Source organism: Candoia aspera, chromosome 16, assembly GCF_035149785.1.
Source record: "Candoia aspera isolate rCanAsp1 chromosome 16, rCanAsp1.hap2, whole genome shotgun sequence".
In the NCBI taxonomy this organism is placed as follows: Eukaryota; Metazoa; Chordata; class Lepidosauria; order Squamata; family Boidae; genus Candoia; species Candoia aspera.
This window is the reverse complement of record NC_086168.1, coordinates 397346-423784: the sequence shown is the minus strand read 5'-3', so window position 1 is coordinate 423784 and position 26439 is coordinate 397346. Positions and strand designations below refer to the sequence as shown.

The window sequence follows — 26439 nt, the reverse complement described above, 5'->3', positions numbered from 1 at the left end:
GATCCTCATTCTCCACAACCATCGCTCACTTAACTTCAGGTGGGGGTTGGAGGGGGTCCTGCTGAGGGGCAGAGTCCTCCAAGAGATTTCTAGCTGGCCATGGTGGAGTCTGACATTCTAGAGGTTCACCCAAGAGCTCCTTTTGACATGCGCAGGGGAGCATGCAGGGGAATGTGGCTTACTGAACAGGAACAGTGTGGCTCTCTTGCATTTCACAAACGCCTCTTACACTTTCTCCAATGGGGCCGTTTTGGAAAAACGAAAAGTAAGCAGGCAGTTTGTGATGCCAAATGCATAACCATGCTTGACTTTGCTTGTTATCTATGCATGCTTCAGATCAGGTACATGCAGGTAAGTTTCCGGCTGTAAGCGAAGAGGGGTCCCTCTCCCCTTCCCGAGTCTTTGGATCCTAGAAAAAGCACCACTTAGTGGCTCTGTGCCCAACATTAATGCAACCCCCAAAGGTCCCACATGCCCAGTGAACTCCTGCCTCAAGAACTGCAGGTGCTGGGAGGTGCAACCAGGTCTCAGGTGAGGTGCATGGACTCTCAATGGGGTGGAATAGATTAGGAGACCACCGATGTGGAGCCTCTGAAGTCCTTCTCCAATTGCCTCCCAGGTGTTTGTTTGTTTGTTTGTTTATCAGACTTTATCTCCACCCATCTCCCCCACATGCAGTTACTGGTAACTGCCATCAGTGCCATTCCTGATGTGTGGAATTGGACTCAGTCTCTAGCCATTCTGTCCCCCTGACCCCCTTCACACAACCTCACAGTTATATGCTGCAGAGAGACAAGATGAACAGCAGAAGCATTTGCCCCTATATTTTGGGAATTGCTTTGTTCAGTGATCAATCCAACTGTTCTCTAAGGTGCCTCCCCCCACCTTTGGGCAGCTGGCCTGCAAGAATTTGACTGGGAAGTAGCAGGGAGGGAAGGGGACTGCCATTCTGATCTAAGGCAGTCTCACTGAAGGCACAGTTTGCTCTGTGGAGGATAAATATTAGCACTTGATTCCCCCCCTTCCAGAACAGTTGAGGATGAGTTGGATCTCAACTAATCTCTCTCACCCTAGTAGTATTGTCTGAGGAGATCAGTGCTGTTCTCTTGGAAATGCATTTCACTGTGGCCAGCCTCAAATCTTGGGTGATCCTGCAGAGTTTAGCCCTGAGACTCAGCCCCAGGCAGATGTTCAGCTCTTTGGCCCTAGCTGGGAGGCCAGTGCTCACCCTTTTGCACGGCCCCAGTGGAGGAATGTAGGTTGGCCTTCTCATGGGTGCCTCCCCCATCATGAGCGCCCCAAGCAGGGAGGCCAAGCAGCATGTTCAGCAGGCAGGAGGGCTCTCCCAGGCCTCAGACTTGTGGTTGCCTGAGGTGGGGTGGGGGAGCCCTTCCCCAACCCGGCCTTGTGCTGTCAAACCCCAATTCTTTCCCTGCCGGGGAATTCTTCCATTTTCCAATGGAAAGGAATTTGGCTGCAGCCACACTCTGCCCCATGGTCTTCTAACGAATCTGCACATGCTTGCTGGGGGCCATGTCACAATCTTACCTGCCTTGCGGTGTCTTGCTGCTTTTGGGTTCGGGGGGACCAATCAGCTTGACATGTGGCCAGACATCACTGCCTCTCAAAGATCCACGTGTGAGTGTTTCAGTGGTGCAGGTGGGGACCAGCACATCTACTGTCCAGGTGAAAGTGCTGCCACTCCATCCAGGATCACATCTCCAGGATGGTGGGAACCAACCCTGCCCACAGTCCCCAGAGCCAATTCGGAGCAGGGCATCCCTCGAAGAAAGCTGCCTTGGGTCCCTTTCACCGAGTGCTCGTCTGTTCCACTTCTGGGCGTCGGGGTGCCAATTGCTTGTGCTGCTTCCCCTAGAAAATGGGCATGACGGAAGATGACAAGAGGAGCTGCTGCTTGTTGGAAATTCAAGAGACAGAAGCCAAATACCTCAAGACACTGGAAGAGGTCGAGAAGGTGAGCGAGTGGCAGAGGCTGCAGCGGCAGCTCCTCTGAAGGGTCACCAAGGGCAGCAGGTCAACTTCAGCTGTTCCCCAGCAGGATTCGGTTGGGAAGGCATTTGGCATCAGCTTCTGGGCTGACATGTCTCCGTGGAAGGGAGAATAGAACGTGAGCAGATCCCAGCCGAATTCTGAAGTGGAATTGCATTCTTAGAACTCTCAGGTCACAGTTTACTGTGCAGGAGGGACCTTTGCAAGCGGCTGTCGATCCTGAGAGGGCTGCGTGCTCTGCGGCTGCTCGGCTGCTGCTCACAGTTTTCCTCATTGCTCTTGCAGAACTACATGAATCCACTGAGGCTGATCTTGGCTCCCCAAGACATGGAAGCAATATTTATCAACTTGGAGGTAACATTCCATGGTTCTGCTTGGTGTTGTTACTGAGGCTATGGCTACTGCACGCCACAAGCTTCTGGTTTGCTGCGTGTCTCCTCCCCTCAGGGAAGCCCATCCTCTGCAGCCCTTTCTGAGCTTCCTCCTCAGGAAGAATTGCCTGTGTGGCCCACTAACAGATGTGGGCAACCTCCCAAATCTCACCATTGCCCAGAACTCAGGGTTCTCTTCAAGTGTCAGGAACTGATCAGGGAAACAACCTACCTTTTTTCACTTCCAATTTTAATCAGCTACTGGGCTGTTAGCTGAGATTGGGAAGCAGCCGATATGGAAGGACTGCACTGCAAATGGTGAAGGACCAGGCAAGACACCATCATCAGGGAGCAGCCATCAAGGAGCCAGCATTCCTGCTCCAGGGCCTTCAGGCACCACCACCCCTGAGGGGATGGGAGGGCAGAACATCAGTAGACTCTGCCATGATTTCCAGGCCTTCAATCCACCCCAAGGAGACCCAGCGAAGCAAGAAAGGCAGGCTGCACAGGGAACCATCTGCATTCCCTCCTGTTCCTTCCCAACCCAAGGATGTAGCCCTTTCACCTTCTCAGGCTTCTCAGCTCCAGAATAGCTCCCATCTCCTCAACCTTGTAAAGCCAAGATTAAAGACTGGTGCCTCCTTAAGAGTGCAGGCCAGCTGTTCTAAGAGGACAGCGCCAGCTGCAGGACAGTTGTGTCAGTTTTCGTTAAATATGAACCTTCACTGAGGCAACATTCCTCCTTCCCTCACAACAGGGGACGCTCACAGCCCCAATGGATAACTCATATTCTGAGGATGACAAAGATCCTGAAGAGGCTTTGGAAACTCAGTTGGAGATCCAAAACCTGACAGGAAGAGTTGGCCCTTTGTTGCTAGAGTACCCACAACCCCAGACTCTGAAGCCTTTGAAGTCCTTCAGGGAATCAGCCCCTAGAGTTGTTTTTTCCATGCAGACCCACCAGCTGATGGAGTAGATGTTAGCTCATTGTGTAGGGGTTGGAGGCTTGTAGCCACTGAGATAAAGGCCCTTGTTTGGAAATAACCAGAATTGGAACAGTATCTACAGTTTTTGTTGCCCCATGACTGGCTTCCTCAGTCACTGTGTTGGATTCAGACTCAGGAGTCTCTGACTAGCTCTTCCCTTGGACCTTTGGAGACGGGAACCCTTACGATGGTTTGGCTTCACTCTTGTCTGATGAGTCACTTGGTCCTCTGGTGATTGATTAAATGAAGGGAAGTCTTTGCCTCATCCTCTCCCTTATCATTTCTTCAGCAGAACCAAGACAGAGAACACCATTACAGCTGCCTGGACCTCTCCTTGGTCCTGATGAGATTTGTGTGATTCTGAATGAAATTTGCCAAATTATGCAGTGTGTTCTTCAACTTGACTTTGCACGGAGTGCCCCTGCTTGGTGGGATTTCCTGTCTTTAGGTGTCTGCTAGCACTTCTTGCTTTTGACCAAAGCAGGGCTTGAGACTTACAGGAGAGGCAAAACAGACACTTAAACAAGGTTCCTCTTCCAAGTTATTAATTGTCATGGAAGGCAACCAGGTCTGGGGAGGAATAGCAAGGGCTAAGAAGTAGCAACCTGATCTTTGTGAGGCAGGGGTTCCCTGACATCCTGCAACTTGAACTGGCTGGATCAGATTCCTCATCCCTGGCTGGAGCTTCTCCTTGCGGCCAGAACAGAACCCAGAAGTTCAGAATATATGGCTGAACCAGCATAATCACCTTAACTGGCAACAGCTCCTTACTTGGGATGAAGCCAGGAAGATGTCCTATTCCATGTGGATGGGAAGGAAATGGCTCTGTGGTGGGACTCTTTGCTCAGACCAGCTGCTCCAAATCAGATGGTTCTGGGTCCCCGCAATGAGCCTTGGGGTGTAGCTTTCCCCTCATGGCTATGGGCTTCCCAGGATCTGGCTGTAGATGATGGAATCAGCTCTCTGAAATTCTTTGGACAAGGAGTAGTTCTCATTATACAAGGAACATTTAAAACATTTATTTAAGTCCAGCCTGATCACAGGCCAGGCAGTACTGTAAAATCTGATCCTTAGGCAAGCAGGTAACCGATGAGCCTGTAAATTGTCTTGTTTTATGGGTTTTTATTTAGTTGAATGGTTTTACTGGCACTTTTGGAAGGAAATGGAATCGAATGCTTAATTGCTGTTGCTATTTTAGTGACTAGTAGCTTGAAATAAAAAAAATTGTCTTAATTTTTTCCAGGAGCCAAATCATGACATAACACTGTAGAAATGAAAGCCTAAATTTATAGCTAAATGGTGTAGAGATCATTTTCTCATAACTCAGATTTAAGAGTATCAAAAATATATTGGTTTCTTGAATCCTGGTCACAGCTGACAAGCCATACTTTCCTTTTTAAGTATGTGAAGATTTAAGATTTAAAATGTCAACTTCCAAATATGTTTCCTTTGTTTCAGGACCTTATTAAAGTGCACTTCAACTTTCTCAGATCCATCGATGTCTCCATGATGTCTGGTGGAAGCAGCTTGGCCAAAGTGTTTCTTGAATTCAAAGAAAGGTAAATAGGGAGTCGAGAATTGCTAAGCTGGGGGAGTTTTAGTGAAGAAGGATTCTGGGAGACCACTTCCAGGAATCTGAGGTCTCCCCAAAAGTAGGGCGTGATGGAGGTGGGTCACTGCGCTGCAGTTCTAAAGAAAACAAGGAGAGATGATCCCAGACTGGGGTCAAAAAGCAAAAAAATGGCCAGGATGATAACCGTCCAGTCTGCCACACCACGGCTGGAGCTGCAAAATGACGATATCTGGTGTTAAACTCTGGTTGACCAGCATCAGTTCTTGTTTCAGAAGTTAATAGCCTGAATCCTAGTCAGAGCACATATTGGAATTTCTTTCCTGGCCAGGAATTGGCTTTCAGAGACAGAGAGAGATTTGAAATGCCTCAGTCTCTTGAAAACTGCCTTGGGATAAACCTATTTTTGAAATGAGAAGTGTGATTTTCCAAGATCTGCCATTTGCTCAAACAAGGAGTTCCAGCTGTTCTCTCAAAGAATAGAACTCCTTAAATGCTAAGATATTCCTTTCGATCTGCCATTATTCTTTGCTTGTTTAGTATCAAGCTAAATGAGTTTCTGTTTTGGCAAATTGTTAAATGCCATGACTGCCTCCAGTTGGTGTTAAGGCCAGTTGTACATCTGTGAGTTGGAGTTAGAAGGATCCAAGGATACCGGCAAGAGCCAGAATTGCTTTTACAATGTGCTGAATTGGAGCGAGGGACATATTTTTGAGTAACAAGTCACCAACTCCAAGTCATACACATGTCAAAATGGCAATAGTGGAAACAATAAATACTCAGTTTGCTGCACCGTTAAAAGAAGGCCCAGTATTAGCGGCTCCCAACAGCTACCTATGCCGTTGCATTCCAGTGCGTTTATCTGGAAGCCTGTGCGTGTAGTGGAAACCGTGAATGTTCAGAGTGGGATCGGTCCTCCCAGGGTGGGTTACAAACCATAGATATGTGTAAATAAGATACAGTGAATATGTTAAACTAATGGTTTTTCATTTAGGGAGAAAATAAACAAAAAGCACAGGCATAGAATAGTACTTGTGGTAATAGTACTTGTGAAATAGACATGTTATTGTAAACTGCCCAGAGTCCCCCACTGGGGGAGACACTTCCCAAATTTTGAGAAATCATCATTCCAGTTTATTCCACATTGAACAGACCCCACCTTAAGTCCTGGGTAGGGCATTTCAGGAAAGATTCCGAATAGCTGGAAGAGCCCAGTGTGTCTGGCCTTGAGAAGGAACCGGGGTTGTGGGGGACGGAACAGGAAGGCAGGAGTGTTCCTTCCACAGTCCAGGGCAGGGAGCCATGACTGCAGTTCAAGGAGGCCGATTTCAGCTGCGTATTTGAAGGAAGTTCCCAGTGGCAGTTGGGCGGAGCCCATGACCCGGGCAGCTTCGCCAGGGAGCTGCCTGCTCTCGTCAGATCGACTGAAGCAGTGTTGCGAGTTTGTGCCTCGAGCTCTCTACCTTTGGGCTATGTGTGGGTTGTTGCGGCGCATGTAGAAAAGGGGCGGGGCTTGCTTTGTGGTGCAGCTGATGTTGGTTTGACACACAGGCACGTGCGCGCACGCACACACACACCCCGCAGGTGCCACTGGACCCAGAGATCGTGGGGCTTCCCGTCAGCAGAGGTCTTCGAGCGGACCATGGGCGGCCCGATTCCTGCCCTAAGCAGGTGGCTGCGCTCAATGGTCTCAGCGATGCCTCCTGCTGTCGGGTTGTGAGGCTGGGCTGCTTGGGGTGGGCCAAAGCCCCGGGGCAGATCCATTGTGCCCTTGGTTCTTCGCAGGCTGTTGATCTACGGCGAGTACTGTAGCCGAATGGAGCATGCCCAGACTACCCTAAATCATCTCATGGCCAACCGAGAGGATGTTCGGCAAAAAATCGAGGTAACTCAGGGCTGGGAATCAGATCCCCTTCCATGGGGCATTTTTCTTCCTTTCTGATATTTCACTTCTTTCTGTAAAACTGCTGAGGCTCTCCGAATGGACAGCAGCATGTCCTCTCTGTTTTTCCTCTCTCTCACAGCTGCCTAACAAACAGAGAAAAATAATAATAATAATAATAATAATAATAATAAATATTAAATTTATATGTTGCCCAACTCCCAGAAACTCTAGGTGGTTTACAGTTGTGAAAACATCTAAAAACAAAGAACCATACAAAAACACAAAAACAACACAAGACAAAAGGAGAACAATGGCAAGAAAATAAACCCAGAAGGGAACAGAAAGGAAGAAAGAGGCATCCGGGGAAGAAATGGCATAGCAAAGATAGCTCTGTGGAAAGTGGGGCTGACAGCCACGGTGGAATGAAGAGCCGGTGAGCAGACCGGCTCTTCATAATTCCTCTCTAGACAAGGAGAAGGGTTGCGGTTGCCCAAGTGCTCCAGATAGCTGCTCCTCACGAGGAGACTGCACGACCCCGGTCTCCGTGGGTTTAGAGCTCTGGGAGACGAGGGAAGAGCCGTCTTGCGCAAACCGCGGTCAGCGCCTTCAAAAGCACGCTGGGTTCGCATGCTTTCTTTTCTAATCGCTTTTGGAAATTGCTTGTTTATCTGCTTTTCGGCTGTTAGGAACCTTTGGATCGACAAGTTTTACAGCACCAGGTGAGTTTTATTTGGCGAAATAAGTTTAACTACAAATTTAAGAACTTAAAAAAAAAATTTGTAATAAAGAGCAAAAGGGTGATTAAAACTTTGATTTCAGAAAGTTACAAATGGACTAAGGGTCCAGATAAATTTGAAATAAGATTTTAATTAATTATAAAGAATCCTTCCTGTGGGAAAATGGTTTAAATAAGATTTTAAAAATTGGACAGTAGAGGGAACTAGAGGGAACTAAAGATTAGAACTTAAGGAAAAGAACACTTAAATTCAATTTACAATTACAGAATAAAACAAAATATTTTAACTTTGGACATATTGAAGGATATTTTTGAACAATGGACCCAGAAGTTAGTTTTAAAAGTGTCTGCCTCTGTAGATAGACTGTGTCTAAAAGATGTTCTGGTAGAAGAACAAGTTCTACCTGCCAAGATTGAGACTGAGTTGAAAGTGGATTTCTGCAAGAATGACATGGAAAAAGATGTTACACTGGACATCAAAAGAAACCGGCTGATGTCTTAATAATTAAAAGGGATATACAAACAACAAACCAAGAGAGTGACCTGGGTAATTTTCCTGTATTGGATTTACAAAAGAGGCTTTTGTAAAGAGAAGTTTTGAAGAATTTTGTGAGAAGGGACAAAGAAAAAATGAAAAGAAATCAGGTTCTACGACATTTGAAGAGACTAAAGATTATGGGACGCGGTGGCGCTGCGGGTTAAACCGCTGAGCTGTCGATCGGAAGGTCGGCGGTTCGAAACCGCGCGGCGGGGTGAGCTCCCGTTGCTCGTCCCAGCTCCTGCTCACCAAGCAGTTCGAAAACATGCAAATGTGAGTAGATGAATTGGTACCGCTTCAGCGGGAAGGTAACGGCGTTCCGAGTCGTCATGCTGGCCACATGACCCGGAAGTGTCCCTAGGGACAACGCCGGCTCCAAGGCTTAGAAACGGAGATGAGTACCGCCCCCTAGAGTCGGATTCGACTGGACTTTACGTCAAGGGAAACCTTTACCTTTACCTAAAGATTAAGATTGTTAGAAGTAAAAGGAAGGAATATAAAGTTGGTTTATTTGATCAAGGTTAAAATAGGTATGTTTTATCTCTGGTAATCCTTAATGGACTTTGGCTGCCATCAGGACTGAAATGAAGATACTTTATGGAATTGTTTATAATAAGAGATGGGATATGGGAAGAAGAGATCATCTGTTGTGATTTAAGAGAAGGTGATAAGTTACTGAAATTGTTTGTACTTGTGATTAAGGTGGGAAGTCACTTCTTTATATGTTTCTTTTCTTTTTCTTTACTATATTCTTATTTTTTCTTTCTTTTCTAGTTCTCTTTCTATTTTTCCCCTTTTTTCTTTCTTTTCTGTACCTTATTTCTTTTTATTCTATTTTTTTCAGTTTGTATTAGTTTTTACTGTTGTAATTATAATCTTTATTAAAATTACTATATAAAAAGAGGAGCATTACCAGGACTGCGTTTTAAGTGGAGCTACTGGCGCCTCTCACCCTCTGGTGTAACCATCAGTGCCCATACTTGCAAGGCTGAGACCAGCAGGAGCTCTCTTGCCCTTTCAAAAAGATGAAGTTCACCATCTTCGACAAAGTGGCAGAATCCTTCCCTGTGTATAAAACAGCTCCACAGATGGAAGGCTGGGACAGGAGCAGGCCATCTAGAACCTTTCTCTGATGGTGCTATTATAGGCTAACAAGCCCATCATGCTGCTGCCTTTCAGGGTAAGCAACCTTATGCGAAGCATAGAAGAAAGAGTGGGAAGCACAGAACAGAAGGAATTAAAGGCAAAAAAGAAAAGGATATATAACTAAAACTGGTTTACACCAACACCATTCACCACACTCCCCACAACTTTTTGTCCTTTCCAATCATTCTTGCTTCTACCACATGCAGACCCCACTTCATATCCTGTCTTCTCTTCCGGATCTCTTCAACTCCTCTGTCCCACCAGTGTTCTCCTTCCTCTTCTCCTAATTCACCCTTCCTTCCTATGTTCTCAGATGTGGCTGGCTTGATTAGCCTCTTCATGGCAGAATGATGCCATATAGACATGGACAATTTTATTTACTTTATTTATTTAATTTTCTATCCCGCCTTTATTATTTTATAAATAACTCAAGGCAGCGAACATACCTCATACTCCCTCCTCCTCCTCCTCTTTTCCCCACAACAACCACCCCACTGCAATGCCCAGAAACCAAACCCCGTATATCAGCCAGTGCTCCAGGGTTTAAATTCCAGGCGTTTTCCTCCTGTCTTCTTGAGTCAACAGACACTCGGTCCTTCTCTTTGTGGCCTTGAACAGCACTGGACCTGTGTTGACCTAAGGAACCCTCTTGCCTGTAGCTGCTGATTCCTTCATTCTTTCTGCCACTGCACACTTTCTGAGTGCTCCATTCCCACTCCATTCACCTCCTCTGTTCTTCCTGACGCATCTCTTGCTTCCATATAGCAAAGTTGGCAGAAGTACATTCTTACACCATTGCTATAGCCAATTTTGCTTCTTTCAACAGTTCTTTGCACCAGACCCCACGCTACCCACTACCTTTCCACTAACATTTGCCTGCTTTAAAGTTTCCTCATCTTTAGTAAACGCCTGGCTGCCCCACTGGAGCACCACCTCCTGGTTTTCTTCTGCCATCAAGCTGGAGACCCCATGGCCTCAGCTCCCAGGGCTGCCCAATGACTTCCAGCCCCATTCCTTGCTTGTGGGGTTGAGAGGAGGAGGAGGAGGAGGAGGAGGAGGAGGAGGAGGAGGAGGAGGAGGAGGAGGAGGCGGCACCCCAGACCCACCCTGCAGCCACGAGGCCAAGGCCTGTCCTTCGCTGCCATCAGCCCCACACTTGGCTGGCGCTGCCTTGAGGGACGCTTGCCCCAGGAGCCCTGGCCCTGCCCGCACCCGCTGACGTGCCCAGATTGTCAGCCCCAGGAGCACAGTGGGGACGGGGAAGGCACTTCCAGAACCAACAAGGGCCTTCCTCGCCTGAGCAGGAAAATAAAACCATGTCAAAAAATTAGATCAGAAAAAAAATCTGGTTTGTTTTTGGCTAATTTTCTTATCCTTTTCAAACAACTGTATGGAAGGGGGAGATGCTCTTTTGGGGCCTTTTAGCCAAAGATCTTCCTCCCTGAATAGGAAAATAACCATTGAATCAGTCTACAGAATCAGTCTCTATGTAGACTGAATCAACACAGAGATATATCATGCTATTTTTCAACTGTATGTAGCTACTGTTGGGATAATAAAATACAGATTCACTTGAAAACATTATTAATCATTGCTGAATGTCATTATGTAGCTTTTGTCATTATGCTTTTTTTTTCAGTTAACATATACTAAAAATGTAACTACTATCATGGTGGAAATTATTTGATGTTAAAAAGGGGTCCTCATTATTCGGGAGTTAGTGCTCTAAATCAACAAATGCCCAGTGAACTTTTGTTTTCACATTCATGCATTTCTCAGTGTCCTGCTAAAGAACAAATATGGGCTCTGCATGCCCTGTTGGCAGATTGCTGGGAAAGCCTTTGGCCCAGGAGAGATCAGAAAAGTCACACACCAGGCATTTCTATAAAAATAATTTTATTTACAGAAGGCAAAACATATTTAAAAGCTTCTACATTGTTTCAGGCTCTCAGTGGGAGCAGCTCTACTCTCTACATGCCTACACAGAAGGGAAACAGAAACTAAAAAAGTCCAGGCAAGTTCTTTCCCCCCAGGTGCAAAAATTAACATTCGAAAACGGGACAATTAAATTCAACCTCTTCCCCCGGCCAAAATGATTAGTTACCATAGTAACCTTAATCTGTGGTAGAAAACATTAACATGCCCAAGGTGTATTTGTTGCTTGCTTGCTTTAGTTTATAAGTCGCCTCACTCCCAAAGTCTCTGGCAGGTACATACTGTAAAGCCACGTAGCCTCCACGCCCCACACGTCGGCCATTGTCGTTTCCGAAAGCCATGGACCGGAATTCCGCCAACCCCTTTCCCAGGCGCACTTAACAAACAAACCAAAGCTGCCTTTATTCGTGTCGCTTCTCCTTTTGCACAGCAGAGCAGCAGTGTCAGGCACACATGGAGGCTTCACACAGACGTAAACAAATTGCACACCCATATCTTAACACAACTGTACTGACGCCATCTACACCTGCGGCCGGGCAATTTTCACCGTTATCATAGCATTTAGGACCTCCTTTGGTTCAGTATTCTGATGCTAAACTTGACAGCACCTCTTTCAATTGCACTCTTCATAAATCGCTGTCATTCCCGTACAGCTATCTCACGTACTCTTTCCAGCATGCGCTCACTTCAGTGTCATCCCCAGTAATTTTCTCATCCTTTTTAATTCCACTCACTCTGCTGGTGGCTCCACATTTATCCCTTTTCACCCACTTCCAAAATCAGGTTTTATTTCCATCCAATTTGTCTTAGTCGCACTGGGGCCATGTGCTGCATTTTCTACTATCGGTCAGTTTGGTTCATGTTGGCCAGGTGGTTGGTCGGCTTGCTTATTTATTTATTTATTTATTTATTTATTTATTTATTTATTTATTTGATATCCCTCTGCAATCTTGCCACTCTGGCAATGTCACAGTAACTCTTAACTTCATTGATCCAAGGGCTCCCAGGTACAGCACTGGTGAACTTACCTGTCACTTTTCCAGAGCATCTGGTAAGTCCAAATCCCACAAGGCCATGTGCTTCGTACACATGTGTGCTGCACCTGTGCTAAAACAACTCTGGGGCTGGCTGATGCTGGGTTTTGTCCTGGATTCCTAGAGCGGCCCCCCAGGAGTCTTCAGTCCAAGTTCAGAGAGAAAAAGGGGATCTCTGGTCCCCCCCAAGCCCCAAAAGGGGGCACGGGCAAAGGGGGGCTTGGGGGAGTCAGGGTATATCCTTGCATCTCCCCCAGCATAGAGGGCTTTCTCCTGTGGAACAGAACAGGCAAGCTCAGCCTTTGCTGGCGTGTGGTCAAGATACTCCATCCTGGCCCTGGGGCTTCTGCACCCACCTTGGTAAGCATCTCTGCAGCTCAGGCTCTTTCAAAATTTCATTTAGATTTGCCATGCAAATCTTCCAATAATTAACTCTTGTAACATGGTTTGCCTTGTTTCCATTCAAGTGCCTTTTATGTAATCTGTTTCACCTACTAAAAGCCATAATTTTTGTTTTATGTCATAATTGATTCTCAGCTGCTGCTTTGAAAAATGCTGAGTAAATGCTGCAATCACCTCTGCAAACCAATTTGCACGCAAGGAATTAGAAGTGGATAATTAGGGCGTAATTATAATATACTGTAGCATATCAGCTCTTTTCAGCCTTCAGTGGAAACCATGTGCTCTTTTCAGAAAAATTATGATGCTGTTCAGAGATAAAGAATAGAATAGAATAGAATAGAATAGAATAGAATAGAATAGAATAGAAGAATAAGACTGATCGCTTATCCGAAAGCTGACCCTTGGCTCTTAATCCTAATGCTGGTGCAAAACGGGCCATCTCACAGGAAAGGTTTGGGCAGTCAAGACTGCGGCAACTGTCCCCACCCGCTCTTGGGTCTTCAGGCTTGAGTAGGGTCCCCGTCTCTGACCCCGGAATCACTAAAGGCGCATTTCCCACTAAAACTGGCCCTCTGCTTTGTAGTCCCTGCTGCTCTGCTTTTCAGAGAGGTTTAAAAGACCTTGAGTTTGGCTTCTTCGGACTCCCTGGTCAGAATACCTATCACATTTGCGTGGTAGTGGTGGTTATGACAAATAATTCAATGTAAAGCAGTACATTAAATCTCCCTTTTCTGGAGATCATTTTGGCTATCCTGCTTGGTGCTGTGTCAAGAAGGGTGTCAAATGTTTTATCAAAAAACTTTTATGGGTATAATCCTACAACTACTGTATATAAAAAATATTTTTCTTTCTCAGTATGTCTTCTGTCTAAATGTCAAAAGTGAATATCCTAAGTTCCTGAGTATTGCCTTTCCCAACCCTGTAGGAAAGGTTGTAAAGATAAAAGGTGCATTTTAGGGCATTGTAAGGAGAGCTGTGTGGATGAGGACTGTTTGGCTTCAACCACTGAAGGGCTGGGCAGAACTGGGGGCTCTGCTGCCTGCCGTGGGGCTCCTGCCACCCGCTGAGGTGGGCTCGCCCTGCGCTACATATCTGAACCCAGCCGGTCCCTATTCTGGCCATCATATTTCCACCTTTCTTTGACCATCTAGTGTCAACTATCTGTTCTTCCCTGGCACTGGATGAACTCTGTTCGTGGTTTGCTCCTTAAACAATTCTGTTCATTACTTAGATGTTGGCAATGGGGCTGAGGCACGTTATTGAAATTAGCTGATTCCTTTTGCCAAAGATGGGATCCAGGGCTTCTCAGAACTTCTCAGACGCTTGTTCCTTCCCACAGCGGATGCGCTTTGGTGGTGTGCAGGCCGCAGCCTGGTCACCAAGCACCATGGATGTTGTGCTGCAGGACAGGAGCTTCTTCAGCCCCTGTGGCCAGGGGCTCCATCTTAGGTAGCGCAAAGCAGGAGTGGAGACAGCCAGGACTCGGTCCGGAGACTCTTCTGCTCCGGTCGCCCATACGGGGGTCTCAGGCCGAGGGCAGAGGGCACCTGATCCCTGTGCTAGCCGCAGCAAGACTTTGTTCCCCTGCCACAATGTGTGAAGGATGCTGCCCACTGAGGACCACCACATTCATGGCCACGCTTGCCAATTTCCTGGCCCTGCCAGCAGTCCTGATAGTCCCCCAGTGCGACAGCGGAACTCTGAAGTATTTACTTCTTTAGTTAGTAACTTGTCCAATGTATAGGCTGCCCAGAAAATTAAAACAGAAAAAGTTGCCCAGGAGAATAATTCAGGAAGAAACCAATCCCCCACATCACCCCCTGCCTAGAGGGGCCCCTGGGCCCCCTCAACCAAGGCCTGAGTTCTCAGGGTGGGGGCCAAGCAAATCTCCGGGGGGAGGGAGCTGCTGTTCCCGAGGCAGGTGCTGTGCCAGAGAATGGCTGTTCCTGGGCCCGGCGTTCCAGGTTGATGGGATCCAAAGCAGCCCAGCTCGGTGCAGGACAGGCCGATCCGACCGATAATCAGGCACTGCACCACGGAGGGCTTTGGGGGGATAACCAGCAACCCGCATTGCACCCTGATGGTAACCAGAGGGGTCATGTGGGTGCAGCGAGGCGTGTGCGGGCTTCTCTGCGTCCCTGGCACACAGCTGTCCCAGGCCGGCTTTGGTGTGGGAGGGCTGTGGCTTTTGGCCTGCTCCAAACAGCGCTGCTCACTTTGGTCCGCAGCTTTGTTAAAGGCCAAATCTTAAATTCCCTTTTCAGCCTGCAGTATTCTTACTCAATTTTACTAACCCCACAAAGTGTACTGGAGGGTTTTGCACATGCTAAGTGTTGCAAGGAAGCTTCATGCCTCTTATGCCTCTTACAGAAAAACGGCCAGCTTAATTGTAGGAGCATCTTTGCAGGCCCAGAACTGCATTGCATTTAGAAGCCATCTTTAGACTACAGTTTAATACATGGATTTGTACCACATCCTAAATTTGGATTCTTTCTACAGAAAGCCTTAACAGTTCTGTTTATTAGGACTTCTTAAATTAGAATAAACTTCTAGCAAAATGGACAGAATTTATCACAGTTTTCAGTTTCATTTTATGATTCACACTGTACCATCTGCTGTTCCTCATAGTTGTATTCTGCCTAGAGTTGAATGGCAATTTTTAGGTTTTTAAAACAATGTAGTTTCTGCAATCACTTAATGAAATATTGAAAAACTAAAACTTTTATGATACTTTAAAACGCCTTCTTTATTCACCTGATTCTATTTTTTCTACTTTTTTATCCTCATTTTTTTTCTTTTCTGTTTATATCTTTTCTCTTACAATATTCAACAAAAATGTATTTTTGAAAAACAGCCAGTGGTAAAGAAAGAGAAAAGGCCCATCCATTGCTTAGGAATGGTGGCCTGCCAGGGGCCTGGGTGGGGACCCCCTGGGTGCAGGGGCTGTGGAGCCCTGCAGGCAGATAACCAAGTTCTGCGGCAGGACAGCACGCAAACCGCTTGGCTGCCTGGGACCTGGGCGGCCTGTCCTTAGCTGCCGGAGACAGGTCCATCCTCTCGGTCCTGTTGTGTGAGCAGCACGGCTGGTCCCAGAGACGATCCTTCATTGGAGACAGCGAGAGGGGTGGAAGCAAAGGGGGTTTCACTGCTATCTTTCTTTGCTCCCTTTCAAGGAATGCACACTGAAGGTTCAGGAGGGGAAGTTCAAGCTCCAGGACCTGCTGGTGGTGCCGATGCAGAGAGTCCTGAAGTACCACCTCCTGCTCAAAGTGAGTTGGTGAAACCCCCCAGATGCGTTTCTGGAGTGGGCAATGTGGGCTTCCATGGCTCACAGTGGAGAGGATCCCAGATGGGTTTCTAGAGCCAAAGGGGTGCAGAACTGCCGGCCCCTGGGCCTCACCCAGCCCATCTGGCTGCCCCATGTGGCCCTTGGACCCCAGATGAGGTCCTTGCACACTGTCTCCTCACTAGGAAAGGTGGGGAAAGCTGCACATCAGGCAAAGCCTGGGAGTGCTTGGAAGGTGTTAGGGTGGGCCCAGCTGAGCCTCAGGAAGCTCTTTCAAACAACTTCACTCCCGCAGGAGAGAATCCAGCCTGGGCCTTGTCTGGCTCCGCTCAGGCTCTCCCTGGGTTCTGCACCTCTGCATGGTGCAAATGCCTTTTGTTCCCCTGAAAGATTAATGATGCAGTTACTCGGGCTGACCTTGATTAATTCCACCTTGTTTGCTAAAGAACGCACCCACATCATCTGATTCTGCATTAAATGCATCTGCCCCCCCCCCCCGAGGGCCATTATCCTTGGGAGAGGCAATTCCAGGGCTTCTGTCTGTCAGCCGGGACCCCTCCTGCCACCCACTCCGGTGGCCTCGAACCCTCGCATGGTGAGATGAAGCAGGAAGCATCAGGGCAGGCCGTGGCTACAGGTGATGGTTTGTCTTCTAGGAGCTGCTCAGCCACTCATCCGACCGGCCAGAGAAGCAGCAGCTGAAGGAGGCCCTGGAGGCCATGCAGGTGGGGTCCTGGGGGCAGGGCCACCCTCAGGGCCGGGGGTCTCGCACCCTTTCTGTTGGGACTGAAAGAGGTCACTGGACAGAGGCACAGCCTGGACCCTGACCAGGGTCTTCTCCCCAGAGGCACAAAGTCCTCCCCCAGCTTTTCTCAGCCTGGCTCAGCCGCCGCCTGCTTCTGCACACCAAGACAGCTCCCGGGTGGTGCATGGGCTCCCTGGCCCTCCTGGGCTGCTCGACCCAAATACAGACCTCTGGGCCACCGAGACGTTTGCAGTGCCATTTCCGGGGTGTGCTCCAGTTCCCAGCCAGGAGACATTTTTCCGCCCAGCTTTGAAGCAGGTCTGCCCTACCCGTTTTGGAAACAGCCGTGGTCTTTCCCCTGGACCCCTGCCCGGCGCTTTCTGCTTGCGGTGTCAGTGAGGGTCTGCATCGACTGACCAAGGAGGAGGGGGTTCACTGGGCCACGGTTTGTTTTTCAGGACTTGGCCATGTTCATCAATGAAGTCAAACGGGACAAAGAGACACTGAAGAAAATAAGTGAATTTCAGAGCTCCATAGAAAACCTGGTAAGAGCAAAGGAGCAGCCCAGCAGGCTGGTTCTCAGCGACAAGTGGCAGGGGGGCCCTTTCGAGTTTCCCGCTGATTCGGGAAGCGTCAGCGCTTCTGGTGACCAGCAGAAGGCTCCTCCCTTGGGAGTTTCTTGGGCCCGTAACAGCTGCTGCAAGGCGACTGCAAGCTGCGGTGGCCAGCCAAAGGGCCACAGGTGGTGCTGGCCAGGCCAGGGGCCAGGGCAGTGCAGTCCTTGAATGCCCACAGCCCCACCAGGCCGTGCACGAGAGGTCCAGTGCTGCCAAACTGGATGCAGGTGACCAGGATGTGGCGAGAGGTGGGGGTGGGATCTAGTGCTTCCCTTGCAGTGGCAGCCAGCTGGGCTCAGAGCCAGGTGGGCAGGAGGAAAGGAGAACCCCCCGCTTTCCGGTCCCACCCAGAAGTTAATTTGCCTGCTCATGAGTCCCCAGACTTGGGTCACGCAGCCATCCAGCCCCTGATGATGCCTCGTCTCCTTTCTCTCTTGGGCAGCCGAGTCACCGCTTTATCGATGAGCTTTGCCCTTTTAATCTTTGCCGGTTTTCCCACAGCCGGTGAAGCTGGAGGAATATGGGCGGCCAAAGATTGACGGGGAACTGAAGGTCCGGTCCATCGTCAACCACACGAAACAAGATCGGTGAGTGAGCAAATCAGCCAGGAAAGAAACCCTCTTCCTGGGGTCCTGGCTGAATGGGGGTCAGCGGCCCCAAGAGCAAAGCTGGAGCAGGTGGCTGAGTTCACATGACACACTGCCCGGGGTTGCTCGGTTTGAGCCCCACCCCTTGCACTCCGTTCAGCAAACCGGCTAATAGGGGATGGAAGCATATTGTGTGAAGGTTGCTCCTTCCTTCCTTCCTCCCTCCCTCCCTAGAAAGGCCTTCCCCTGGGCCCACCCCCATCCTGGAAGATGAAGGCTCTGCTTTTGTGCAGCTGCCCCTTAAGCTCAGATCCCTCTCCGTGTCCCCCCACCTGCCCTCTACTTCCCCTGGACCCTCCCTTTCCCTACTGGACAGGAGTAGCAGCAGCAGTAGCAGCATGAGAGCTCAGGGAGGTCCCATCTGCCACTGCTGCTCTGCAGGTTCAGGATGATGGGTGGGGAAGGAGGTCAAACTCGTCTGTTGGCTGATTCAACAGCTCCCTTCCTCCTGGAAGTGGATTCAGGTCAAGGGCTTGGAGGAGATGGACCCTTCGCCTCCCTTTCCTATGTTAAGGACAAGACCCCTGCCCTTGGCTCACCCGCCCCCCCAGCTGAAATAAGGAAAAGAGCCGGTGCTGCTTGGCCTCCCTGTCCTTCTTGGGGGCCACTCGGAGGGCTGTGGCCTGCCCTTGGCAACGAGCCACGTGCCCGAGCCCCACCTGTGCTCCTGGCCCTTGAGCTGGGCATCGTGGCAGGACGGAGGAGATGGCTTTTAAAAGGGGCCCAGGGGGAGCCACGCAGGAATTCTTTGGGCATTCGGTCGGGTCTGTTGGGGAGGCGGAAAGGGAGGACATTCACGTGGCTTGTCTTCAAATCCACAACCAGCCATTCCCAATTTCCTGGGGCCAGAACTCAGTCTCGCCAACAGCCACTGCGATGATAAACCCTTACGTGACCAAGGCGTCCAGTTGGGACATCATGAGCTGCCATGGCTCCCCTGGTCCCTGGAGGAGGGGGAGGAGGCTGGGAGCCCCTGCCCAGGGAGCCCCCCCACCCCCAATGTCTGCAATCCTTCGAAGCTTCCTGGGGGAGAGAGAATGGCTCTCCGAAGCCTGCGCAGACACGACTTCCTCTTCTGATTCTGGGGCAGGTATTTGTTTTTGTTTGATAAAGTGGTGATTGTCTGCAAGAGGAAAGGCTACAGCTATGAGCAAAAGGACATCATTGAGCTGTTCTGCTACAAGATGACCGATGACCCCACCAACAATAAGGACATCAAGAAGGTGGGTGGCGGCAGGGCCTTCCCTTCCCTTCCCTTCCCTTCCCAGGAGGAATCTTCTAGGGGTGCTACCTGGACAAAGAGGAGGCGACCCACGGCCAGTGGTCTGCACTGCAAGTGGGGAGAGCTGTAGCCGTGAAGCAGGTCAGGCATCTCCCTGGGGGGCAAGGGGCAGCTAGCCTTGTGTGGCTGGCCAGGCTGTGCATCTGCGCTCCAAGGAGCTGCTCCCCCCGAGGACTAGTCCCAAAGGAGAGGGGAGCTAAGGCTGCCCATGGGCTGGGAGCCGCTGCCTCTGCCGCCTCCATCCATGGCTGGGGGTTGGCGGTGGGGGCCTTGTGCTGCGACCACGTGCAGCTCTCGGAGGGAGCGCAGTTTGGTCCCCTGCGTGGTCCTGCCCCGCATTGCTGGGCGAGACGTGGACCCTGCCAGCGTGAAGCAGCTCTGCTGCCCCTCCAGAGAGGCCGCGGTTCCATCACTGGAGGGTTTTACTGAGATGCTTGGTAAGCTGGCCTCGCTACGGCCAGTCTCATGCCAAATTCAGCATGGGGAAAAGCCTCTTTCTGGTCTGCTGCCATCAGGGATTCCCATGTGGAAGTTCCTGCTTGAAGAAATGTGGGTACAGGAAAAGGGCGTGTTAGGAAAACCAGCCCCCCTTTTATGCCAGTCTTCTACCTGTAGGAACCTAGCGGGTGTAGAAAGAGGCATCCCCACTAATTCCCTGAAGCGTTAAGCCTCTGGGCCAGCTGGGGCTGGGGGCCGTGGGGGGGAGAGGAAATTGGGCCCTCTGGTCCTCATTTTAGAGTCTGAACAGGTGGGACTTGGAGCTTTGTTTTAACCAACTGTGTCTCCCCTCCACTTCCTTTTGCTTCTCAGTCACATGGAAAAATGGTAAGCAACGTCTACCGATTCCGACATTCTTTTCTTTTGCTGCTGCAGTGCAATAAAAATCCCAAACAGGGTTAACTGGGCACCCTCAAGGGGACCGCATGGGGGCCTGCATTACTGCAGGGATCCTTACAAACAGCCCCGTGTGGTAGGCTTGCCCTCTCCTCCCCATATGGTGGATGGCGAGTAGATGAGATGGCGCAGAAGCCATCTTTGGAAAGAGAAGCACCCTTTTCCTCAGCTCCCCAGGGCAGCCTCTGCTGCTGGCGAGACGAGGCATGGCAGCAAAGAGGGGGGTGGAAAGAGAGAGGAGATGCCCACTAGCTCCATTGCGCTTTGAGTCCTTCTGCCCCACCAGAGCTGGTGTCGAGTCCCCAGGCATTGTGGCCACAGCAAAGGGTTACCCCGAGGGCATTGGCCCGAGCTTGCTCCTTCTGGCCCTGCGGGACAGCTGCCCGAGGATGCCTCCGTCAGGGCAGGATTTGGGGGTGGCGGGATGGCTTGGGTCAGTGCGGCTCCCTCCGGACTTCCCTGGACTGCGCTGGTCTCGGGGCTTTCTCCTGGCCGGGGGCGGCGGTGGGGTCTCTGGTCCCATTGCCATCGGCTCTCTCTCTCCACAGTGGTCTTACGGCTTCTACCTCACTCACCTTCAAGGCAAGCAGGGCTTCCAATTTTTCTGCAAGACGGAAGAGATGAAACGGAAGTGGATGGAGCAGTTTGAAATGGCCATGTGAGTGTCTGGGGAGCTGGCTGGGGCCCCAGACCAAAAGGCCAGGCCATCAAGGAAGCTGGGCTGGGCCGGCTCTGGCCAGGGGCCTTGGCTGTGGCTTTGGGAAAGAGACAGCCACCAGGTGGCACCGGGGCTGCCCCGGGACAGCCTGCAGGCCCGTCTGCTTCCCAGGCGTTAACCTGCAAGGCAAGCGCTCGGCGCATGCTGCGTTACTTACGTATCTGGTTTGCTTTGACGTCTGCCTGCCTTGATGTACAGGCAGGGCTAAGTTGTGGACCGTGGCCTGGCCCTGACCTTCCCCAGGTCCGGGGCTGAGCACCAAACACGCTCTGTGCAGAGCGGTCCGAGGACCGTCCCCAGGTGCTTTCTCGCAGACGCCTCCAAGGGCAGCGGCGACTGTCGGCAGGAGGCGCCATTTTCCTGAACTGGACCGAGAGCTGGCTGTTTCCTGTATCTCTCCTTCGCTCAGGTCCAACATTAAGCCAGAGAAAGCCACAGCAAACAACCACCAGTTCCAGATGTACACCTTTGACAAGACCACCAACTGCAAAGCGTGCAAGATGTTTTTAAGGTGAATTTTTTTTTCCTGCTTCAGGTCTACCTAGTTCAGGTGTACACAGACCCCTCAAATGATGCTCATTTTTGAAGTTATTGTAAGCTTAGATTATTATAATAATGGGGAGAGTTCTTTTTAACTGCAGGTTGTCCTCACTTAAGGACCCTGATTGGGTCCAGCAACCCCGTTGCTAAGCGAAGCAGTTGTTAACAGAAACATCACATGACCACCCCGCTTAGTGATGGCAGTTCCAGCAGGTCCTATTGCTGTCATTAAGCAAATCCTGTGGGTCATTAAGTGAGGACCCATCCCGATGCAAGCCGTTCCAGCTCGGTCCCTCCCAGCTCCAAGCCTCGGTTCTTCCAAGACAAGAAGAACCCCTCAAGTCCCTGCCTCCCCTTCAACTACCCCCACCTGCCGATCTCCCCCCGCATCTCTGCCCTTCAGGCCGCCCTGCACAGCATGAAGAAGCCGCTGTATTCTCCTGCCGCCGCCCCAGCGGACCTTCCTCCCTGTCCTCCTTGGCACGATCCGCATTGTGTTCTTCCCCCCCTCCACTGGGCTTGCCACCACCACTGAAGAATGCTGCTTCAAGCCCCACAGTGTGCCAAGCAGCCCCATTGCTGCAGCACAAGAAGCACCTGCTTAGGAGCCCCCCTCCTCCCGTGCCCCGTTGGTGGCTTTCCCTGCATCACTTGCCCGGGTCCATCTCGCCTGTGACTCTGCCACCACAGGAGCAGCCTTGCCAGATCCACGCCCCCTAGAGTGGCCTTCCCACCCTGGCCTGACGTCACCAGCCCACAGGACGTTTCTGCGGTGCCTTCCCACACGTGGCCAGGATGGTGAGCCCAGTGGAGAGGAGGCAGATGAAGAGGACGACGGTTAGCTGGGGGGTGGGTGGGGTGGTCATAAATGTGGGCAGGCTCAAATTTTTATCATATGAGCATGGGGGCACTGCAATGGTCATAAGTTCAAGGACCAGTTACAAGTCCAATTTTTCAGTGCCATTGTAACTTTGAATGGTTGCTGAACGAATGGATGTTAAGCAAGGACTCAAGCATAGAATGCAAGAATTGGAAGGGATTTTGGAGATCATCTAGTCCAACCTCCAGCCTGGTGCATTCCCTCCATCCACCCACTCTTTAAATGCCCAGTGGGGGTGTTTCTGCCAAGGACTCATCATGGACCCTCCGGCCATTGGGCCTGGGCTGGGTGGGAGCATGAGCACAATGGCCGAGCATGGTGTGGAAGACTGACTAAGGACCCCTCACATGGAGCACAAATTGCTCCAGGGCAAAGTCCAAGGATCAGGGCCCCCAGATGCCTTCTCACCTCACTCCCACTTGGGTTGAAGGCCACGTTTGGTTCATTTTAACTTAGCTGAGGATTTGCGTGGCTGGGCCAGGGGTGTTGAGCAACCCAGAAAAGGGGTTAGTTTGGTAGCCAAGTCCAGCTTGTTGGCAAACTCAGCCATGAGCCAGCAGGCCAGTTACAACAGGGAGGGGGAGGAGCATCCCTCAGTGCCTCATCCCCTGGCTGGCCTGAGCCTCCTCTTCACACCGAACAGGCAAGCCTCCTTCTTGGGGAGCATCACTCTTTGGCTCCCAGCACCCCTGCTTCCTTTGATGGGGAAGGGCTCAGCTCCATCTCAGAATCTGAACAGGAGGGATTCCCTGCATCCTGATGATCAGGAGCCCATGGCAGGTCTCAGGGAATCAGGGAGCAAACGCCTCCCCTGCCCAGCAGCCCAGATGGCTCCCAAGAGGGCTCCCTGGCTGAGGCCTGAACACCCTGCCGGTCTGCAGCCTGCTGGATTAGAGGGTGGCGACCCCACGCAGCTCTTGGCAAGCGGTGTCTCTTTTAACAGGGGGACCTTCTATCAAGGCTATCAGTGCTTGAAATGCAAGGTGGGCGCCCACAAAGAATGCTTGGAGGTCATCCCGCCCTGCAAAATCAGTAAGTGACCCTGGTCGGAAGCAGCCCTTTATGGCCACTTCCAGGTTTCCCACCCCATGCCGGACCGGGTCCAAGGGGCGCCAAGCCGGGTGTACAGGGCTCTGGCTTTGGGTTGTTAACCACCCAGGGCGGGGGGTTGGTTTGCTGGGCAAACAGAAAGAGAAGAAGGTGCTTCTCTTAGGTGCTGTCCAAATTAACTGGCCCCTTTTCAACGTTGCCTTCCAGGTTCTCCTGCAGAGCAGGTAAGTGGGGCAGGTCTTCTGCCCTTCTCCCTGGGAAAAGGGGCATGGGGGCTGGGAGAGGAGCAAGCTGCTGGAGGAAGACAAGGAGGTCCCCCTCTCCCCCTGGTCTTTTTCCCCCACCCCCCAAGCGTTTCACTCCCCACCCCTTCCTTTAGATGTGGGGTGGAGTCCTTGGCTGGTTCTGAGGTGGCGGCACCCTTTTTCTGCTCCTTTGGCTGCCCAGCCCACCCAGCTTGAATGCGAGGGGGACGGGGGTCAGCGCTCAGAGTCCAAACGAGGTTCGTGGCGTCTCTGTAAGGCTCCTGCTGCCAGTGGTGCGTGGGGGCCTCAGTTCTGAGAGCAGGAATGCCTTGTAGTGCAAAAATTTGAAATGTGCTTTCTCTTTATTTCTGGACAGGAATTACTGAATCTAGGTAAGATTGCTTCCCCCTCCCCCCCCCACTGTTTCAGTTCGAAACAAGGACACCCGGAGAGACTCTGAGAAGGCCGACTCAGCAGCCTCCCGACTGGTGCTCGCTTAAAAGCAAAGCCCACGTGTCAGAGCAATCGCAGAACAGTTTCAGGCCGCGAAATACTGTTTGCCAAGGGGCCCGTGTGGTTGCAGGGCAGCAGCGCTTGGGGGCCTGGGTGGCTTTAAGGACCCCTTTTATGGGCAGGTCCAGCGGCCCATTCCCTTCCCAGCAAGCAAAGGGTGTGGGGTGGGAGAGAGAAGGGAGATGTGCAGCTGACGGGCAAAAGGCACGGTTGAGAAAGGTGCCTTTTAGGCCTGTAAATGTCAGACCCATGCCTTTCCATTGGCCTGCTGGCATTTCTACCCAGAAGGACACGCTCCAAGTAATCGATTCAGTAGGATGGCAGCTCTTATTTGCAAATTTGTGGTTGCTTTGTTCGGCGCAAAAGATGCGAGGAAGTTCCCTAAGAGGGAAGGCAGTGAATGGTGCTGCAGACAAAGCCAGCCGACACTCCCTTTCCAGTATGCTATGATGTAATCTGCTGACCTCTTCTGCATTTTGCATTTTATTTTATTTCATTATTTTAATAAGCTGTCTAGAAAAAAATGGAAAGGGAGAGCAGAAATGTTTTTACATTAAGAAATAAATTAAAGCTCATTTTGTATCTTCTGTAGCCAGCAACTTGTCAGTAAGCTGATCTGAGGGCCACCCCTCCCCACCAAGGCTTTAGTTAATTCTACTCCAACTGCATGGGACAGTTACTCCCATGTAGAAGCATTCCTTTAAACAAACTGTTCGGGGAGCCACAGAGCCCCAATGTGCACCACTGAGCATTTGCTAAAAAAGAGCTACATCCTTAGGCGGATTCCTGCAGAGTTGAAGGACTTTAGGGAGGTGCCCCGCCCCTTCCCCATGGCCCCTGCCCAGGGAAGAGGCTTTCCAGAAATGGGAAAATGGCAGCTCGCTGGGAGAACGGCCCTCCTCCTGCACCGGACATGGGACTCCGGGGGTGGGGGGTAGTCTGGCCAGGGCTTGACAATGTTCCCTTGACAACTTCCCATCCTCTGGCTGCATGCGCCCGTTAACTCATCCCCTGGTGGTGTTGGTCTTTTAGCAACACCTCCCATTGCTGGCCCATGCTGAGAGACTGACCGAGGCTTCTTTATAGGTCCTAAAATGGTGGCCCTTCAGAATTATCACGGCAACCCGGCTCCGCCAGGGAAACCCGTATTAACCTTCCAAACGGGCGAAGTGATTGAGCTGCTCCGAGGGGAGCCGGACTCACAGTGGTGGGAGGTGAGTAGGAGACCTTGTGGGAATGTCCAGGAAAGGTGACAGGAGAAAAAGGCCTCCTCGACTGGTTATCCATGGAATTCAGATCCGGACCTGCCTGGCATTTTATTAAGAGCCTAAAATCCTTCAAGCATGCAGAAGATTCATCCCTGGGATGAGAAGAGGCTGGGGCCAGAACAGGCTTCCTCTCCCCCTCTGCCCAGGTTTATGCCAGGGAGTCTGGCATCCTTTGCCCGTCAAGGGCCTGCTCTGCCGTCCACCCAGGGGCGCAACCCGAGGAACCTGGCATTCTGGCTTCCTGGTCCACACTGAGCTTCAACTTCCCTGCTCCCCGTTGGGGTGCCAATGCCCCCAAAAGAGCCCAGCATCCCAGAGGAAGCTTGAGCTCAGCCCCTTCCTCGCAGGATCTGGCCACAGGCTGGAGGAGTACCACGCCCCTAGGCTGTAGCTCATGAGGTGTGGGAACTCAGCCCTTACTTAGCCTGCTCTCAGCACAGGGACCTAGTTACAGGGGCCCCAGTATTGTGTCTCGTTGACTTGTGTTTAGGCTGTTGGGTGAATCTTTGACAGAGGCGAACACATCCCCCCTTGGCACAGAACAAAGAACCTAAACTCAAGGTGGGCAGAGGGAGTCCCATCAGCTCCCTCTGTGCCTGTGTTTCTGCTCCTCGCAGCAGGACGGACCCCTCGCAAGGGACTCTTCTCTTTTCTCCAGGGGAGGCTGATCGTGTCCAAGAAATCTGGCTATTTCCCCAGCTCGTTGGTCAAGCCCTGCCCAGTGGATGCTCGGGTAAGAGCCCCGAGTGGCTATCAGCTCGATCCAGGGAGCTGCAGGAGTGACATTCAGGATGGTGCCCCCTCCCCATGACCAGCCCCTGCATACGGGCACCTGCACTAACAGCTGCTGGGTTCAGTGGCTGACCCCTGCTTACTTGGAGAGCAACCTCCTCTTCGTGCTGGGAGGCTTCTGCCCACTGCTCACAGCTCAGACCAGCCTTGTGTGGGACACCCTTGGGAAAGATCTGCCTCCCAGTTAGGGCCCCCCACCCCAAATGACAGCCTTTCTTCTCTGCTGCAGCCTCCCAACAGCCGCCCCCCCTCGCGAGAGATGGACTACTCCACCTACCCTTGGTGAGTTGGGCGGGGGATGGGGCTGGGGCTCCTGCGATGCCAGACCGTCTCCTCCTCTTTAACCTTT

The 26439-nt window shown here is 51.1% G+C and overlaps 1 protein-coding gene across 3 annotated transcripts in view; it reads left to right on the top strand.

The window, feature by feature from the left end:
* The window catches only part of VAV2 (vav guanine nucleotide exchange factor 2), a 123703-nt gene that overhangs the window by 89019 nt on the left and 8245 nt on the right, over positions 1-26439 (top strand). For 2 of the 3 annotated variants that reach the window (XM_063316094.1, XM_063316092.1), the window contains exons 6-22: positions 1877-1975; positions 2296-2364; positions 4826-4926; positions 6723-6822; positions 15787-15882; positions 16556-16624; positions 17103-17189; positions 17763-17848; positions 18999-19131; positions 20633-20742; positions 21212-21313; positions 23166-23254; positions 23480-23496; positions 23894-23909; positions 25117-25244; positions 25957-26031; positions 26320-26372. In XM_063316094.1, the coding sequence (XP_063172164.1) occupies positions 1877-1975; positions 2296-2364; positions 4826-4926; positions 6723-6822; positions 15787-15882; positions 16556-16624; positions 17103-17189; positions 17763-17848; positions 18999-19131; positions 20633-20742; positions 21212-21313; positions 23166-23254; positions 23480-23496; positions 23894-23909; positions 25117-25244; positions 25957-26031; positions 26320-26372 (1430 nt within the window). The remainder of the gene's footprint in view (positions 1-1876; positions 1976-2295; positions 2365-4825; positions 4927-6722; positions 6823-15786; positions 15883-16555; positions 16625-17102; positions 17190-17762; positions 17849-18998; positions 19132-20632; positions 20743-21211; positions 21314-23165; positions 23255-23479; positions 23497-23893; positions 23910-25116; positions 25245-25956; positions 26032-26319; positions 26373-26439) is intronic. The other variant, XM_063316093.1, reaches the window with a different exon arrangement.